This window comes from Miniopterus schreibersii (genome assembly GCF_964146895.1).
Source record: "Miniopterus schreibersii genome assembly, chromosome: 22".
Classification (NCBI taxonomy): domain Eukaryota; kingdom Metazoa; phylum Chordata; class Mammalia; order Chiroptera; family Miniopteridae; genus Miniopterus; species Miniopterus schreibersii.
Window position 1 is genome coordinate 15,361,666 of NC_138124.1, and position 17,237 is coordinate 15,378,902.

The 17,237-nt window shown below is 49.9% G+C and overlaps 1 protein-coding gene across 3 annotated transcripts; it reads left to right on the top strand.

The window, feature by feature from the left end:
• The first annotated feature begins 971 nt into the window (after positions 1-971).
• Positions 972-16,804, top strand: HDGFL3 (HDGF like 3). 3 transcript variants are annotated; one of them, XM_081124491.1, is made up of 6 exons: positions 972-1,264; positions 10,690-10,766; positions 12,092-12,230; positions 12,565-12,723; positions 13,394-13,540; positions 15,722-16,804. In XM_081124491.1, the coding sequence occupies exons 1-6, from the start codon at positions 1,181-1,183 to the stop codon at positions 15,725-15,727; spliced, it is 612 nt and encodes a 203-aa protein (XP_080980617.1). In that variant the 5' UTR covers positions 972-1,180; the 3' UTR covers positions 15,728-16,804. The 3 variants fall into 3 exon arrangements, with proteins under 3 accessions (XP_080980617.1, XP_080980616.1, XP_080980615.1); XM_081124490.1 differs by lacking the exon at positions 15,722-16,804 and adding an exon at positions 15,330-15,702 and having other exon boundaries at positions 992-1,264; XM_081124489.1 differs by lacking the exon at positions 15,722-16,804 and having other exon boundaries at positions 992-1,264; positions 13,394-13,967.
• Positions 16,805-17,237: the final 433 nt, after the last annotated feature.

The following is a 17,237-nucleotide window of genomic DNA, read 5'->3' on the forward strand; positions in this document are numbered from 1 at the left end:
CAGTGGAGGCGGCGGTGCCTGTGCCAGGCCCTGCTGGCTTCCCTGGGGCGGGACGACCCAAGGTGACTTCACCCGCATGTCTGCACCTCCGTCGGGGGGATCAGCAGGGGGGGGACTGGCCGAGTGTGTGTGTGTGTGTGTGTGTCTGTCTGAACCCTTTCATTCTCTAGGGCCTGTCCCCCCCTGGGCCAATGCCCCTCCGCACCCGCGGGGCCTTTAACATTATTTACAGGGCGGGTGGAGACGCAAACGGGGAGACCAGGAGTCTGCGTGCCCCTGGGAGCCTAGGCCTAGCGGGCCCCGCTCCCCGCACCCCACATCCGCACACGGCCCTCCAGCTCCCCAGCTCCGGGGACCGCGCGCGCTGCTTCCTCCCGCGCGGCTCCGACCCCCTGGCCAGCCCCCCAACTCCCCGTCCAAGAGGCTGCAGGCGCGGACGCGGGGGACCCCGCGGCGCGAAGGTGACCCCCCGGCGAAACTCGGGGCCCGGGCGCCCCGCGCAGGAGCACGCGCAGCCGCGATCGGGGCTTCGGGGGGCGAGAAGCCCGCGGGGCGGCCCGAGCGGGGGCCGCGCGGCCCGGGGCGCGGGCGCGGGGAGGGGCGGCCGCGCGGTGATTGGCTGGGCCGCGCGGGCGGCTCGGGGCCGAGAACAAAAGAGCGCGGCGGCGGGCGGCCCCGGAGTCGGCTCCCGCCCGCCCGGCGCGGGCTCGGAGCTGGGAGGACGCGCCCCCCACCCGCCCGCCCGCCGTCCTCCCGTCGTCGGCGCCGCGCTGCGCTCCGGGCGGAAGCCGGCCGAGTGCCCCGCCATCAGCGGCCGGCGCGGGGCGGGGGCTGCGCGCGCCCGGCCGGCCTCGGAACGATAGTCGCTGGCGGCCGCGGTTGCCGCCCGGGGAGGGGTCGGCGGAGGCGCGAGGCCCGGCCCGCCGCGCCCGGAACCGGGAGGGAGGCCGGCGGCGGCGGCGGCCGGGAGCGCGCGGCGGGCCGAGCCGAGCCGAGCGGAGCCGAGCGGAGCCGAGCAGCCGAGCCCGGGCGGGAGCCGACTCGCGGGCCCGCCCCGCGCCCCCGCTGCCTTTCGCCGCCTTCCCCTCGTCGGAGCGGCCGCCTCAGGCCGCGGGGGGGGGGCCTCGCCGGCCTCTTCGCCGCGACCAAGGACGCCCGGGAAGGGGAGGGAGCGGCCGCGATGGCGCGTCCGCGGCCTCGCGAGTACAAGGCGGGCGACCTGGTCTTCGCCAAGATGAAGGGCTACCCGCACTGGCCGGCCCGGGTGAGTACGGGCCGCGCGCCCGCCGCCCACCATCTTCCCTCCATGATGGCGCCCCCTGCCCCTGCCCCTTCCCTTCGCTTCGCTTCCCTTCCCCTGCCCCTCAGGCCGCGGGCGCCGGGCGCGGACGGGACCCGCGCGGCCTGAGGCGGAGGCGGCGGCGGCGGCCGGGCCGGGTCGTCGGGGCGCGCGCAGCCGGGCGGCCCCGCGGGCGCATCCTGACGGGGCCGGCGGGCGGGGTCCCCGGGCGCTCGCCGGGCGCGCGGAGCATCCTCCGCCATCCGGCCCCGCGGAGTCTCCCCCGAGCGCGGTTCCGGGCCCCCCGCGCGCCCCAGCCCGCGCCCGGCGCCCGTGCCTCCCCGCGGGGCCCCGCTCCTGTGGGAACCGACGCCTCGGGGCGCGCGCGGGCCGGTGGGACCCGGCCGCCCCCCGGCGCCGCTTCACCTCCATGTTGGTTTCCGGTCCCCGGGCCTCGCGCCGCGCGCCCTCCTTCCCTCCCTCCCTGGAAAGCGCCTGCCCGCCGGTCGGTGGCGCGTCCGCATTTCTTTTTCAATTTAATCTTTTATTTTTATTTTTATTTCTTTGAAGACGCCCCCCGCGCGCGTTTGTGGCTCGAACCGGGCTCCCCGCGCGGGCTGAGCGTTGCCGGAGTTGTGGGCGTCTCGCTGGGAATAGGACTGAAAACGGGGGGTCCGAGGCTTCCGCGGAGACGGGGCTCCGCGCCCCCAGAGCTGGGCCCCGGGGCGCCCGAGCTCCGCGGCGGGGTCTGGGAGTCGAGGGAGGGTAGGAAAAGCAAAATAATAATCATGATAATAACCAGAATAAGTGGAATAAAGGGAAGCCCCGCAGAACAACACCCTTCAGGAAAGGAAGTGACCTCATGGGTGACCGGGCTGCGGGGGACCCGAGTTGGACACGGTCGCGGTGCTGGTGGTGCGTGTGGCTGTGTTTTGGTTGGTTGTGGGGTTTTTTTCTTCCCCTTTTTCTTCTCTGTGTGTGTTTTTTTTTATACTTTGTCCGGCGTGATTGTGAACCGGGGAGGCCCCGGCCGGGCGCTGGGGACCCCGTGTCCGGTCCGCGCTCACCGCTGCAGCTGCCTGGACACCCGTTTCTGCAACTGGGAAATGTGGCCTCTGGGCCCCCCGCCCGCGTGCCTCCCGAGTGGGGGGCAGCAGCCCCACTCCGGCCCCCTAGGCTGGGCCGGGCCGGGCCCTTCCCCGCAGCCCTGCCCTGGGGCCGCTCCGTCCTCAGGGCCTTACAGCCCGTGGTTTCCATAACCGGGGTGCCATCCTGCTCTGGGGGCGCTCCCCAGGGCGCTCCTGAGTGCGTGGCTCGAGGAGGAAGGAAGCGGCCACGGGGCAGCCAAGTCCATCGCCGCCCGGAGTCGGTTAAAGGTTACGGGCAGCGGCCGCCCCCGTCCCCCCGAAACACCGGGGCTTCCTCCCGCCTTGAGACAGCCGCAGCGTCGGAAAGAAAGGAGCCTTGAAACGCGCCTCCCGGCTGCCTGCCCAGCTTGGCACCAGCAGGAATTTTGGGGGGGAGTGCCACGGAAGTGGTCCTAGTTGTGTATCTGATGGCACATGAAATTCCTGGAAGTTATAATCCCAACCCAAGGCAAAGTGGAGAAGAAAGTGAGGGAATAAAGTAAACCGGGTTCTTAGACCCGGGAAGAAGAACGTGTGGTCACGGTTCACAGGAGCTCCTGGAGGAAAGGACCTAAGTTTTGGGGAGGCGCGGTGCTGCGTTCTTCGCAGAGCCCATGGTTGGCCCGCTCCTGGGGGAGGGAGGGAGGCCGACCAGGAGCTGGCAGCGTCTCCTGTCTGCTAGTCCTGGGAGCACATGGGCGATTAAACACTTGCTGCCAGTAGTACCTTTGCCATCGCTCCCGTCTCCACCGAGGAATCTATCTTCTCCACCTCCCCCTTGGAAAGCCTTGACTGCTGTTTCCCCGTGATGTGGAAAATATTAATTCTCTGAAGTCAGATTTCTACTACATGAGATTGTATTCGATTCCTAATTCATCTTTAACATATTTTATAAAAATGTCAGTCTGTAACAAGTTAGATATTTTAAAAAATACACACTGATCCTTTACCGCAGATAGAGAAATGCTGACTATAAAGGACCCTTAAAAGTCAGTAGTGGTCCTTGTACCTAAAACAATTTGCTCCTACTGTAAAGTACTTAAACTGTCTTTATTTAAAAGAGAGAATGGAATGACTGCCATGTTGTAAATATTAATTTTGCCTTTGTAAAAATTTTTGTTACATAATTTTCACTGTCTAAAGATTAGTATCCCTACACCTAGTTATTAGCATCAGGAATATGACATAGGTACATAATTTTTGTAATGTATATAATTTTGCATCCTCCCCCCCCAACACCATATCTTAGATGCCTTTTAATGGCAATAAATATATTTCTGTAACATTATTTGTAACAGCCACCTGGTAATTTATGATACGGACCTTTTATAAATAGTAACCACTTCCTGTCATAGGACATTTAGGTTATTTCCAGGTGTTATTTTTTTTTTCTTTTTTTACTATAAAATAATACTCCAAAAAACACTTATTTTAGCTAAATCATTGATCAATTATTTCCTTAGAACAAGTCTCTGGAAATTATATTTCTGAGGCAGGAGGCACGCACATTTTGAAGCTTTGGATTTATATTGTTACCATGCCCTCCAGAAAAGTTACTATTTTTACCCACTACTAGCAGAATAAGAGAATATCTGTTTTCTCAGGTAATCATTAAAAGTGGATGATTCAAATTTTTAAAAATATTTGTCATTTTCATAAACAAATAATTGTTTTGCCTACAAGTTAGGCTGAATAGATATATATATCATATAGGATATATATCAAATTACTATATGTCTTGATTACAAGTTAGGGCAAATATATAAGATAACACTACTGTGAGGTGTAGCTATCCCTATAAGAGGACCACAGTTTAGCTTAAGATTCACCGAAGGTCACACTTAATAAGAGCCTTAATCCCAGACTAGTAAGAATGCCACAAGAACACAAGAAATGCGATATTGGATTAAGTGAAAGGGCTTAAAAAGCATTTGGCAGTGGTGTGTAAGTGTCTCTCCGCCTCTCCATACATAAACGCACATTTTACAACTCACTGTGAGTCTAGCCATCTTAGTTGTAGCATTTTATTTTTCTAGTCTCTATCTGTTTGAACAGCCTTTACAGGGTGTTTGACACAAGGCCCTATAAAAAATAAGTTGTGCATATAGAGAAAGCAGAGATCATTCTGAATGAGTAGTGAGAAGTTGATTTAGGTGTAGGTTACAAAGCCTTTGTGGTGAGAGAAACCACACACCTTGAACATCAGGTAGGTAGTGGCGAGATTTACTGGTTCAGTAGAGCCTAGAGGCTAAATCATAAGAACTCCTTCTAGCCTGGGTAGCTTTTTGCCAGTCCACTGCTTTCTCAGTTCCTGTAACAGCGTTTCCCTGTGTTATTTCAGTGCGGTTAGTATACATAATTTCCTCCTAGCTGGTTAAAATAGAGGCTATAGTTGAATTTTTGTTTTATCTCATGTTTACCTAGATAAGGACTTGCTGCTGTTAGGTAAATAACCATATATGTAATCACAGAGGTAAGCGTAAGAAGAGAGGTAATCTGATGACTGGTGAGCTCAAGCCTTCAGGACACTGTCCAGATTTCTGAGCAAGATTTCCTGTGCCAGAGAAAGGCAGCTAGACCGGGGGTTGAGGACAAGCACTGCGTCCCATTGCTTTCTTGGTTTGTTAGGGTTACAGCTCCTGTAAGATAGGGAGGTGATCATTCTTATTTTTCTTTTTTCCTAAGATGTACATGAAAAAAGTGTTTGCTAATTGAGTACCTAGTGGTTACCTCCAGGAACACCAGACTCGTTATAAAACGCTGAGAACCTCGTAACGCCTCAGTAACGCACTTGTGGTCTGGCTGGTACGTCTTTGTTTATCAGCTGCTTCCGGTGGCTTTAGACCCTGGGAGTTGTGGGGACTTCCCGTGGTTACCAGTAGTTGGATTTGGAGAATGAGTTGATAGTCCTGAGCTTAATCTGCTGTCGTTGCAGTCTTGCCTGAAGATCCTAGGAACTGGAAAAATGAGTTATATTATGTTAGGTCACTTAACCGTCCCGGCCGGTATTTCCCTTAATCTTAGAAGGCTGAGGCCCAGAGCATCTTTCTTCATCTTTGAACTGCAGACGCATCTACAACTTTCTTGAAGGTGACTATAGTCTCACATGGACGCCTTCCTGAGGGTAATGAGGGCCATACATTTGCTGACTGCACAGTTTGACTACCAGTGTTCCCTGGCTGATGGTACTGAGGCTCTGGGGTTCCTTGGGTCTGTGAGACTGGACTGTGGAGGTATCAAGTTGTGTGCGAAGGAAGACGAGGGGCTTTTAAACCAGAGGACTTGCAGGAGAGGTGGGTTTGTGGCACCCTCTGAGGTGAATGTAAAGTCACTGGCCTAACATATTTCCAGTGGTTTGTATTTCCTTTTAAATCACTTTGTCCAACCAAAAAGAGGTTTCCTTGCTATTATTAGATACAGCGTCTCAGTAGAGAGAAGCTAATGATGATCGTATGGGATTCTTCAATTTCTGAAGATGCATTTCTGAGAAGTTATAATGAGCACAGTTTTATATCTCACACCTGGCTGACTGACTCACAAAATATGTACCCTTCTATTAGAAAATCACCCCATTATACTAAACCGAAACACCTGGGAACAGAGGGGACAAGAATAGGTTAATTTCGTGGAGTGTGGGGCATTCAAGACCTCTGGTTGAACTGCTCGGCCTTTTGTTCACCCGCCCTGCCTTGTATTACGCAGGTGGCGGGGGGAGGACAGCCTTTGAGAGAGTTATGACATGCGACCGTCCCCATTGCTCGTTTTTAATGAGCTCCTTGTTTGGGGCAAAGATGGATTTAACGACAAGGGACTGGGCACCAAGAACAACTGTGCCCCCTGTTTTCCCATTGCTGTAAAAGCAAATTACACTAGAGCAGTTCAGCAGGAGTGGCGGCTGGAGACATTTCTGGACGGTGATTGAAGACCCCTCCTTGGCTCCACTTTCACTGCAAACACCCCTCGAGCCCTTGATCTCTCATTGCCTCGGGGTGAACCCACCCCTCCTGGCTCCTCTCCCGCCTCATCCCAGCGAGACCCGTGGGAGACCCCTGCGATCCCCTGACGCGCCCTCACCCTGGCCTCCCTTTCGCTTTGGTACATTCACCCCACACACCCTTCCTGGGTCATTCTTACCATCTGTCTTCTCTGCCCCGGCAAATGGTCTCCTGAGACCCGCTGAAGGAAGCGGTCTCTGAGAAAATGACCCAAAAAGCACTATTTTCTGGATGCTGTTATTGTGCTAGGAACCAAGTCTTGCCCTCTGCTTGTCACAACTAGCTCCTTGTGCTTTTGTGGGTTTTTTTCTTATTTTATTGACAAATACATTGCATCAGTCAAAGTTACCCATAGTCCCCTAATCGGAATAATCGCCATTGTCTGCTCTCCTAACTGTGGCACATACTGGTGTTTTCTTCCTACTGTCTACTTTCTATTTTTAAATATTTGTTTAGCAATCCAGCCAGGAACACATATTCATCAATGTTTTTTGGTTTTGTTCTTTGCTTTTGTTTTACTTTCAGATTGTTGCTTTTGGCAGAAAGACAAAGCTATCTTTACCCTTAAAAAGAGAGAAAGTACAATAGGGTGCATTTAGCAGGTGGTTCTAAATCCTTAGAATGTTGTTAATGCTGCCAGAAGTTCAATTTTGAGGCATTGCTGCATTTCCATACTTGTGCTTCATTCAGTGGTTTTCGCCTTTTGTCTGTGATGGGTGGTCTGGGCATAGGTCCCTCTTTCCAGAGGCATCCTGGCTCATTGCTGCCATCCTAAACTTGAACGTAGGCAGAGCATCTCCTCCCTCTGCCCTGTCTGCTGTTTTGTGTTTGTTTGTTTTGTTACAGAACTGGCTAGGACTGGGGGAGAGGGACAGGTGATGAGTTCGAGGAGGCAGACAATTCGTATCATGTAGGGTCTTACAGTTGAATTTAGGATTTTTAAAACTATGGAAAGTCATTGCAGAGTTTGGGTTTTTTTAAAACATGTTTTTATTAATTTAGAGAGAGAAACATTGCCAATAGAGAAACGTGGATCGGCTGCCTCCTGCACGCCCCCTGCGGGGGATCAAGCCCGCAACCCGGGCCTGTGCCCTGACCAGGAATGGAACCAGCAGCCTCTTGGTGCAGGGGTCCACGCTCAGGCACTGAGCCGCACCGGCCAGGCCGGAGAGTTTTAAGCAGAATGATTAGGCCTAAAGAAGCGATTGTTGGGGGCGGGGTGGGGCAGGGAGGGGGGTGCAAAGGGCCCAGGTGAAGGCTCTTCTAGAAGTTGAGGGAGTAGGTGATGGTGGAGTAGACCAGAGGGGAAAGTAGTGGGTGGAGAAAGAATTGGTTGGCTTGGTATTTGGGGGTATAATCGAAAGGACCTCTTGATAGATGAGGTACGTCTTTATGGGAGAGAACTCAGTAAGAACTTGCAGGTTTCTAATAGGACATCTGGTTGGACAATGATGCCTTTGACTCATCAGGAATACAAGTGATAGGCAGGGGCCATAAATAAGAGTGTTTTTCAGACCTCTTAAATTTGAAAAGCCTGTAGACACCCAACTACTTGAGACCAAAGCCCAGAGGGAAGTCTGGAGTTTGTGGATAGAAATAGGAGACACATGGATGGCACTCAAAACCTTGACATGGGTCGAGGTCACCGAGGCAGTAAGTGGAGCTGTGAGAGGAGACTGAGGAGTGGGTGGTGAGGAAGGGAAACCACTATCAGGAGAGTGCAGGTCCTAGAACTCAGGAGAAGAAAAGGTTTCTATGGGCATAATTTATAATGGAGAACTGTATTTGCAATGGAAACTACAGATAACAGTTTAATATATTACAAATGAATAGTAAAAGGACAGGACCCTGTAGAGAAATGCAGAAATGATAGGAATAGTCAATTCCCGAAGGGCAAATCCTAATGGCTAATAAACCTATGAAAAGATGTTTAATCTTACCATTAATCAAGGAAATGCAAATCTAAAAGAGCCTAACACCTAATGCTGTCACAGATTGGAAGGGAGGTCATTTTCATACCTTGGTGGAAATGTAAATTATTACGGCTTTTTTGAAAGCAGCCTGGCAATATCTATTAAAGTGACTCTTCATAATGCAGAGAATTTGATAAAATATGCTTCATTCTCTGTGTGTATAAATCTAGCCCCCTCCGTCCAAAACACTTCCCCCTGTGTATAAACACCTGCACGTCTGTGGCTGTGAACATGGAGGCGAGCGCACTCCGCTGTTCGTAATGATTGGCTGGGGTAAGTCAGCCTCCACCACCCACTCCCTTGGGAAACCCTATACACCTCAACTTAAAAGAAAAACGGTCTCCAGGATAAAAGCGTCGGTGACCTATCCCATACGTGTAACTGTGTGTGTGCATGTGTGTGTACCTACATACATGTTCCGTGTTGACGTCCCGTCCTGTCTGCTCTTTGCCTTCTTCCTGCTCCTTTGAAGGCATCTGCCCGGATAGTTGCCTGCAGTCACTGTAACAAGAAAAGCGATGACTGATTTATTAAACCAAACAGTGAAACAAAGTAGAGGAAAGATTGAAGGAAAGGAGAGAGAGGAGAAAGCACTAAGGACCTTTTGCTTCGGATTAGAATAGATATTGTCTTAATGTTCTTATGTAAATACTGCTGTTTAAATGGTGTTCCTGAAATATGTGAAGTACTAGTAGAATTAACAATGAGGTGTTGGAGTTGTAATTCATAGAGCGAAGGTAAACAGGAGAGAAAGGAGGCGTAAAAAGCCGGACGTGATGCTCAGGCATTAACTGTGTCCACTGGGGTTGATAAATAGAACCCAGCAAAAGAATGTTTATAAGAGACCAACCCAACAGAAAATAGCGGGCAAGAGTTACCCCGAAATGGAAATACCTCTTTATCACAGGAGTAAAACAGAGGTGGCAAGTAGAATTTAGGGGACGAAAGCACATATTCCATGTCATTTTATGTGGACAATGTAAAACCCAATGAAATGGACACCAAACATTAAGAGAAAGGCCCAAATTGGCTGTCTTACAAATTGGTTTTGGAAATACATGAATCTGGTTTTATGTGATTATCTTTCTTTAAGCAATTTTTGGGGGGGAGGCAGGATTTGGAAGATCTGAGTAAAGCCATGAAATCTCTCCCCATAGTTAAGATAGGAAACAAAAACACAGTCAAAGGAAATCAGTTTGGTCTTAGACAAGACATGGAGTTCCAGGACTTGAAGGAAACCTGGAGGTCTCCTGGTGGAGCCGTCTCGTTTTACAGATGTGGAAGTGAAGGCCCCAAGAGATGGAGTGATACCTTCGAGATCACGATTCAGATCAGAAGCAGGACTTAGCGATGGATTCCTCAGCACACCAGAGCATCTGCTCCGTGACACGTGATCCCTTTAGTTAAGAGGCGCACTCGTGATGGCGAGGAATCCTCAGGCTGCGCCATATGTCAGTTAATGAGGCCCGCAGATTTCTTTGAGACGCCACACAAGTGTGTTCCTCTTCCGTGGCTTATAGGACCTGTAGATGGAAATGGTTTGTGCCTGGAAACCAAAGGAAAGGTTGGGGCCACAGGTGGAGATTTCGGAGTCAGATCATTTCCTGAAACACTCTAAGGATAATGTATAATAAACTGTGTAACGTTCCGCAGAATCTGGACTTAATCGTACCGAGGGGCTCAGCCTCAGCTGTGCATAAGAACCGGTAGGTCCGGGGAGAGGCCAAAGTGTTCTTAATTTTTAAAAGTTCCCCAGGTTTTAGATGTGCAACTGGGAGTGTGTGCTCAGTGAGGCTGTGGAAGGGCCTAAAGCAAGGAAGTGGCATTTTCAACAGTGATTGTAGCGGAAATGGGTGGGGAGAGATGGTATCTTTCAATGACTGTGTAATATTGCATCAAGGTAATTTTTCATAATTCTGTTTTGCAGGGCTTGCATTTCTAGGGTGTGTGTGTAAATTCACTATTATCCCCCAAAAGTGTGTCTTTGGGGGTTTCTTGTTGTTGTTTTAATTACTTTACTAGGATAGTTCCCAGGAGTAATTCTTTTGAATGGAAGGAAATGAGTAGTTGTGGCTCCAGATAATGTATTACCGTGATGGCTGTAATCCATGTACAGTGTTCCTCTCTGTGTGTTGGGCCAAATATGGCCTTTAGAATCATTCTGTAAGGTTCAAGGAAAAAGCTATTGGGACTTTGATTAGATTAAATTTATTTTGAAATCAGCAATTAAGTTCTCAGAACAGTGTTTACGTTGTGTTTATGGTATTTTACATGATTTAAGTTTATATTTAATGACTTACATTTCTCTCTAATAGATTGATGAACTCCCAGAGGGAGCGGTGAAGCCTCCAGCAAACAAGTACCCCATCTTCTTCTTCGGCACCCATGAAACGTGAGTCAGCAGAACAGCTTCGTTCTAAATGCTCTAACTTGACGGTTGGACTGTGTTGCTTATAGACGATCTGTAACATCTTATGTGTAGTGAAAGTCATTATAATAAATTGTATTACCAGCCTCAATGATGACAGGAAGTTGCATGGATGACGGCCGTCTGCATTCATTCCCATGGCAAGAACATGGTCGTGTGGCCACACGCTGCTGTCAGGGAAGCTGGAAAGCACCGGCTCTAGTGGGGAAAACTGGGAGGAGTAACCAGTCCATTAATAAAAGAAAGCAGGTGATGGGCACTAGGGCCAGTTGATTAATTACAAGCACACAGGCGGAATAGGAATCCCAAATGTGGGGGAGCTGACCACCACCACGGATCCCCCAGGTCTTCGCGCTCAGGGTGACCCCTGTGCTCGCTCCCTTGCTGGCGGTGCCGGGTGTGGCTTTCCTCAGCCACTGTCTCCCCCACTCACACTTCCCTCGGTCCTGTCTGGAAAGAGTTCGCCAGGAGAGGGCCCTGAAGGCAAATGTCTCTCTTGTCTTCATATAAGAAATAGTTGCATTTCTTTCAGGAAGTTAGTTTTTACTTTCTTTTGTTTTACTTTTATCTAACAGACACTGGGGACTGTGCAACTTATGTTTTTTTTCATAGAGAAATTGCTAGAAAATACCACAATCTTGGGTTGCTGGCTTGTGTACCCAGTGTCTGTTTTTTCTGCCTTGAAGCGTATGTGTAAAACAGCTTTTGCTATGTGCCTAACCCAGAGGGTATATATCTAGATACTTTCTTGGAATTGTTTTTATTGATGATTTGAGAGAGAGAGAGAGAAACATCAGTTTGTTGCTCCACTTACTGATGCACTCGGTTGATTCTTGTATGTGCCCATACAAGGTTGTGGATTGAACCCACAACCTTGGCGTATCAGGACGACGCTCTAAACAAGTCAGCTATCCAGCCAGGGCTCTATATATTTTTAATTTGCTTACTAAAATACGTTCTGGCACCTTAGTAGATACCGATATTAAAAATGCCTTACGTTGCCCTGGCTGGCATGGCTCAGTGGTTAGACTGTCTGCCACTCAAGGAAGGGCCACAGGTTTGAATCCTGATCAAGGGCACGTACCTGGGTTGCAGGTTCCATCCCTGGCCCGGGAGGCGGCCAATCCATGTGTCTCTCTCTCACTGAAGTCTCTCACTCCTCTTGCCCCACCCCTTTCACTCTCAAAAATAAGGGAAGAAATATCCTCAGGTGAGGATTTAAAAAAAAAAACACAAAACTTAGATTTGAAGGTCAGAGCGTCAGTTCTGTTTCCAATGTGTCTCCACAGTGCGTTTCTAGGTCCCAAGGACCTCTTCCCCTATAAGGAGTACAAAGACAAGTTCGGGAAGTCGAACAAACGGAAAGGATTCAACGAAGGGCTGTGGGAGATAGAAAATAACCCCGGAGTGAAGTTCACCGGGTACCAGGTGAGGCTGGTTTCTCGGCACTTGCTGTAGCTCGTTTCTTTCTTTTAAACTCCCTTTTGGATCTTACATGTTTTTTGTACTAAAGGTTCCCCCCTCCATTTGAAGCTGGAATTCTTTTTGGCTTTGGTAGCATTTTGGGTTAAATGTAATTCTGTTACCAGGAGGGTTCAGAGTCAAGTGGTCACTGGGAGATTGAGGTGGACAGCCCTTTATTTTGAAAATCTTAAGAGTAAGCTGAGCCTTTTCAAGTGAAAATAGAGGGATTCTTTTCATGGCCTATGTTCTTTGCTATTTTTTCAGAAAAGCAACTAGCTAATATTTTATTATTTGTTAGGCAATTCAGCAGCAGAGCTCCTCAGAAACGGAGGGCGAAGGCGGGAACACTGCCGATGCGAGCAGCGAGGAGGAAGGTGACCGAGTCGAGGAAGACGGGAAGGGCAAACGGAAGAGGGACAAGGCTGGCTCGAAGCGGAAAAAGTCCTACACGTCAAAGGTTACGAGACACTTCCCGTTGTTAGTGCCACATGCATACGCGTGGAAGGATTTAGGATATTTTAGCTTCATCCATTGGGCACAAAGAAATGTACCAGCTCTGGGGAGGCTCTGCCTTAGAGACAGGACAGCCGAGGGGAGTTGGACAGGCAACCAGGGGAGGGCAGCTGGCTGTTGACTCCATGGGCTGATTTGGCCCTGAAAATACTGCCTGCTCAGCTAGAGGAGGTCTGTTCTTCAGTCAAGAATGCAGGCTAGGCGGGCGTCCTACAACATCCCGGGTGAGTGCTGACGGGTTTAGGAATGTAGGAGACTCAGTATGACGCAGGAGCATCTCACTGTGCTATAGATGCAAACACAGAGATATAAAGAATGTACTTTGGTTGTTTTTTTCAGTTTTCCTATTTCCTGGTCACCGGTTTTATGTCAGACACTTGTACTAGGTGTCCAGTAGTGAGCAAATCCAAATCCATCCCTGCCTCGTCCGACTTCCACCCTCTTGTAACTCTTACAGCTCAGTGGGTTGGGGGAGGAACAGAGTAAATGAACAAATAAAAAATGTACATTGTGAAGGGGAGCAGGGGAGGCGTAGGTCGCTCCTTCTGCATTTCTTACACTCGTGTGTGGGGGTTTCTACTTGATTATAATTTTTAACTTATCTAAACATTTAGAAATCCTCTAAACAGTCCCGGAAATCTCCAGGAGATGAAGATGACAAGGACTGCAAAGAAGAGGGGAACAAAAGCAGCTCGGAGGGTGGAGATGCCGGCAATGACACGAGGAACACAACTTCAGACTTGCAGAAAACCAGCGAAGGGGTAAGGAGACGGGCGCAGGTCCCCTTTCCGCGGACTCACTTAGGGCCTGCGTCTGAGCATTGGTGACGTTGCCTAGTGGAGGGAGAAACGTTCTTCTCCGCCCCTTCCATCCACCGGCAGCTCCTGAGTAGGTCAGGTGCTCGGACTGCGGACAGGGGAGCCGGGGGAGCTGCGCCTGCCTGTCGGTTGGCTCTCTGTGAACAGTGTTCTTTTTAAACTAACTTGGGCAACTTGAGAGCCTTTTAAAGTCAGGTGTGAAATGCGGAAATTATGGATTGCCACCTCAGATTTTGACGGTTGCGTTTCTTTCATTATAAAATAAAAGGCATACTGGAAAAGGGCGTTTCTTACTGCTGCTGCTTTCCTGGAAGCGGCCATAATTTAATGTGCTCGTGGGAACTTGAAGTATTAAAATATTCAAACGGTATGTGAACACTGATGTTTAAAGGACCCGAGAGGAAAGCGTGTCCACTTTGAGTCTTGTTAGCTTTGTCAACCTCTGTTAACTTCAGAGTCACAGGCAGGAGCTCCTTCGTAAGGTGTGAGTGAAGGAAAGTGTTGCCACTGGTCGGTTAGGCTTCAGAGGACAGACTCCCATGAGTGACGAGCAGTGACGAGTTGTTTAAAAACAGTAGCCCCTGCAGCGGATTACTGTCACTCTCCTGTTAAAGTCTCGTGTCAGCTGAGTTCCTGCCAACTCTCGTTTGTGCTGGTGACCTCTCAGCCCTCCTCCTCCGGTTTCCATAGTTACTCCAGTTTTGGGATTCTGTCGTCCCCTCCTCCCCCCAGCCCTGCCCTGTCCTCGGTCTGTCTTCGTTCTCTAGACCTCTCCACTACGTGGTCCTCTGCCATGGCCTTTTTATTGTTTTCATGGCGTCTTTGGCCTTCACAAGGGAGGGAAATCCTTCAAAGTCTGTTAGGAGTCACCAGGCACTGCATTTCGCAAGTTCACAGGTTTTAAATGTTTTTGGTTTTGTTTGGCTTGGTTTTAAAATTGGCTTTCTCACTCTGGTAGGAACAGAGGCTGAGAAGTGTGTTTCTGCCGCTTGAGGGGATGGTGGGTTTAACAGCATTTCCTTGTGGAAGGCCCTGGAATCTCTCATGTGCGGTGTAACGTAGCTCAGTGTAGATGGTGGGTCTGTCCGTGAGAACTTGCCTGCAGCGAGCCCTGTGCCGCAGACACATCCCCTGTGCTCATTGGGGTGGGGCGGTGAAGGGGCTGCCTCAGAGCAAACGTGGGGCCTGAGTTCCCTCACTCGTCCCGAGAGCGTGACCAAGGGCTTCAATGGACGGGGGTTAATGAAGAAAACAAAAGTTGAGTCCTGAGCAGAGATGGAGCCTGACGCAGTGTGAAGTGGGGCCCACGTGGAAGCAGCTTTCTTTTAGGAAATGGAAGCATTTTATCTTGGTCACGATGCCGTCTAAATTCTGAGAGTGGGCATGTCCTTCTTGCCCCTCTTGCTTTGTCAGCTCCAGTGTTTCAATAAGCCGTAGGTCACAGTGACTGAGCTGTAAATATCACACAGAATAATCTGCATACACTCCAAACGCTTTTTAAATATTAAGCAGCTTACCTTTCTTTGTGGCATCACAGTCCTCACAGAGACAGGCTCCCTCAGTTCCTCCATTGACTCTGTCCCGGCAACACACACTGTCCCGGAGTCGCTCAGAGTGCCCACCGCGCACTCGGGGCCCCGCCAGACAGCAGGCAGTTTGTTGTTTGGTTTTTTTCCTTTTTAAAATTTTTATTATTTATATATTTTTAAAAGTATGTTTTTATTGATTTCAGAGGGAGGAAGGGACAGATAGAGAGAAACATCCATGATGAGAGTCATGGACCAGCCGCCTCCTGCTCGCCCCCTGCTGGGGGTCGAGGAGCCTGCACCCCAGGCCTGTGCCCTAACCGTGAATCGGATGGCGACCTGCTGGTTCATGGGTCGACGCTCAACCGCTGAGCCACGCCGGCTGGACTTTCCTCTTTTTTAAATGGGGCTCTGAAAATATCCTAGTGGTTCCTTTGGGTTTTGCATGGACGGGTGTAAAGCAGATTCCTGGGCTGAGAGTGGGCAGTGCCACAGTGCAGGTGGAAATGGGAATCTCGGAAGGCTGAGCCTCGCGCTCCATGGGGGGAGCTTCTGTCCATGTCTTCGGTCACCAAAGGCTTGTTCTCTCCTCTTTCAGACCTAACCACCGTGGCGAGTGCTGCGTCTCCACTCAGAAACCACAGGAAGGCTGTGCGTCTGGGTGTCTCATGTTCTTGGATTTGATACGAACCCACACGGTCCTTGTTGTCATTGACTGAGCCCCACTTTGTATGTACTTTATTCACATTCCTCTGTTTGTGTTTAGAGAAAGGGAAAAAAAGACATTTTAGCCTTTTTTTAAGGTTATTGATTTAATTTCTTGTTATTTGGTTGCATGAAGTTGCCCTCAACCACTAAGGATTATCAAGACTTTTGCACAAACTTACACGTGTCTAGGATCCTTTTACCGAGGCAGCGATGCCCGTGACTCCTGCCTTTTCTCCGCCTCCACCGCACACTCAGTAAATACCAATTTGCTTTTTTTAAAAATGACCACTCGACGTGATGCGGATTTCCTCTCTGGGACAGGACCAGGAAGCAATGCCTAAATACGTGGTATGGGCACATCGGAGACGAAATTGAAACTGTTCTTCATTTCTGAGGCCATGTGTAAAGTTTAATAACGTTGTAGAATATCTATCCGTGCTAGAGATACCCGGTGGCAGCTTACACTTCTCAAAACTCATGTCGTTATGTACACAAGCCCAGTTTCTACGTGTGAGGTCAGTGAGTCCTTTTGTGTTACTCCAAATACAGCAGCTGTTTCTTTTCTCCCACTGCCAGTAAATTTGAGCACCACTCGAGGTGGGTACTTTCCATGTTAAAGCTGGATGTCGGCAGTAGCCCTATGGGAAGCCAGGCAGAGCATCTACTTTTAAATACAGACTTTCAAAAAGAACTTTTCTTTCGGAACTAGGGTTAGAATAGTTGATACTCACCCACACACCGTTACTATGTGTACATTCTTGTTGCCCTTGTGATATAGAGAATTTTATTTATTTTTATGCCAGCTTATATCGTGAGAACACACTCGGTCGGTTTGGGTTTCCTCAGTCCTGTTATGCTTGTCCTCGGAACATATTTCGCGTCCTCAAGGTTTGTAGTTGAAAAGTTTACTGTAAAAAAAAAATCAAAAACAAAAAAATGTATTGTTTTTACAGAATAAATTTATTGGAATGTGTATGGGAGTAAGATTTTGAGGTTGTAAACGACCAGGTTAGTGTGACTTGGCTTCATATGTGTAACGTGAGGTGTCCATGTGACTCATATATTAAAGCAGAATTTGTTAACACAAGTTGACAACAGAACCAAGTGCAGGTGAGGGTTTTCTTTTCACTCTCTCTCTGGGCTTTAAGGGTTTTCTGTAAACACAGGGGGCGGGGAATGAGCGGCCTTGCAGTTGCTCATGCATCTGGGATACTCGCCAGCTCAGTGGACCCGAAACTCAGACACTTGGCGTTACCAGGTGTCGGTCAGGAACCTGTTTTCTGTTTTCTCACATTGGTGGTGAGCCTAGTGAACAGCATGAAGACGGGATGTGGGGAGCCCTGAGAACCCAGGGCTGTTGATGGTGGCGATGGGGGCGGTGACGATGACGATGGTGGTGGCCGAGG

Bases quoted from the DNA above. Each gene is read 5' to 3' on its own strand.
- HDGFL3 (XM_081124489.1), top strand. From the start codon at position 1,181: ATGGCGCGTCCGCGGCCTCGCGAGTACAAGGCGGGCGACCTGGTCTTC. The intron at 1,265-10,689 runs GTGAGTACGGGC...TCTCTCTAATAG, and splicing joins ACCCGCACTGGCCGGCCCGG to ATTGATGAACTCCCAGAGGG. The intron at 12,231-12,564 runs GTGAGGCTGGTT...ATTATTTGTTAG, and splicing joins TGAAGTTCACCGGGTACCAG to GCAATTCAGCAGCAGAGCTC.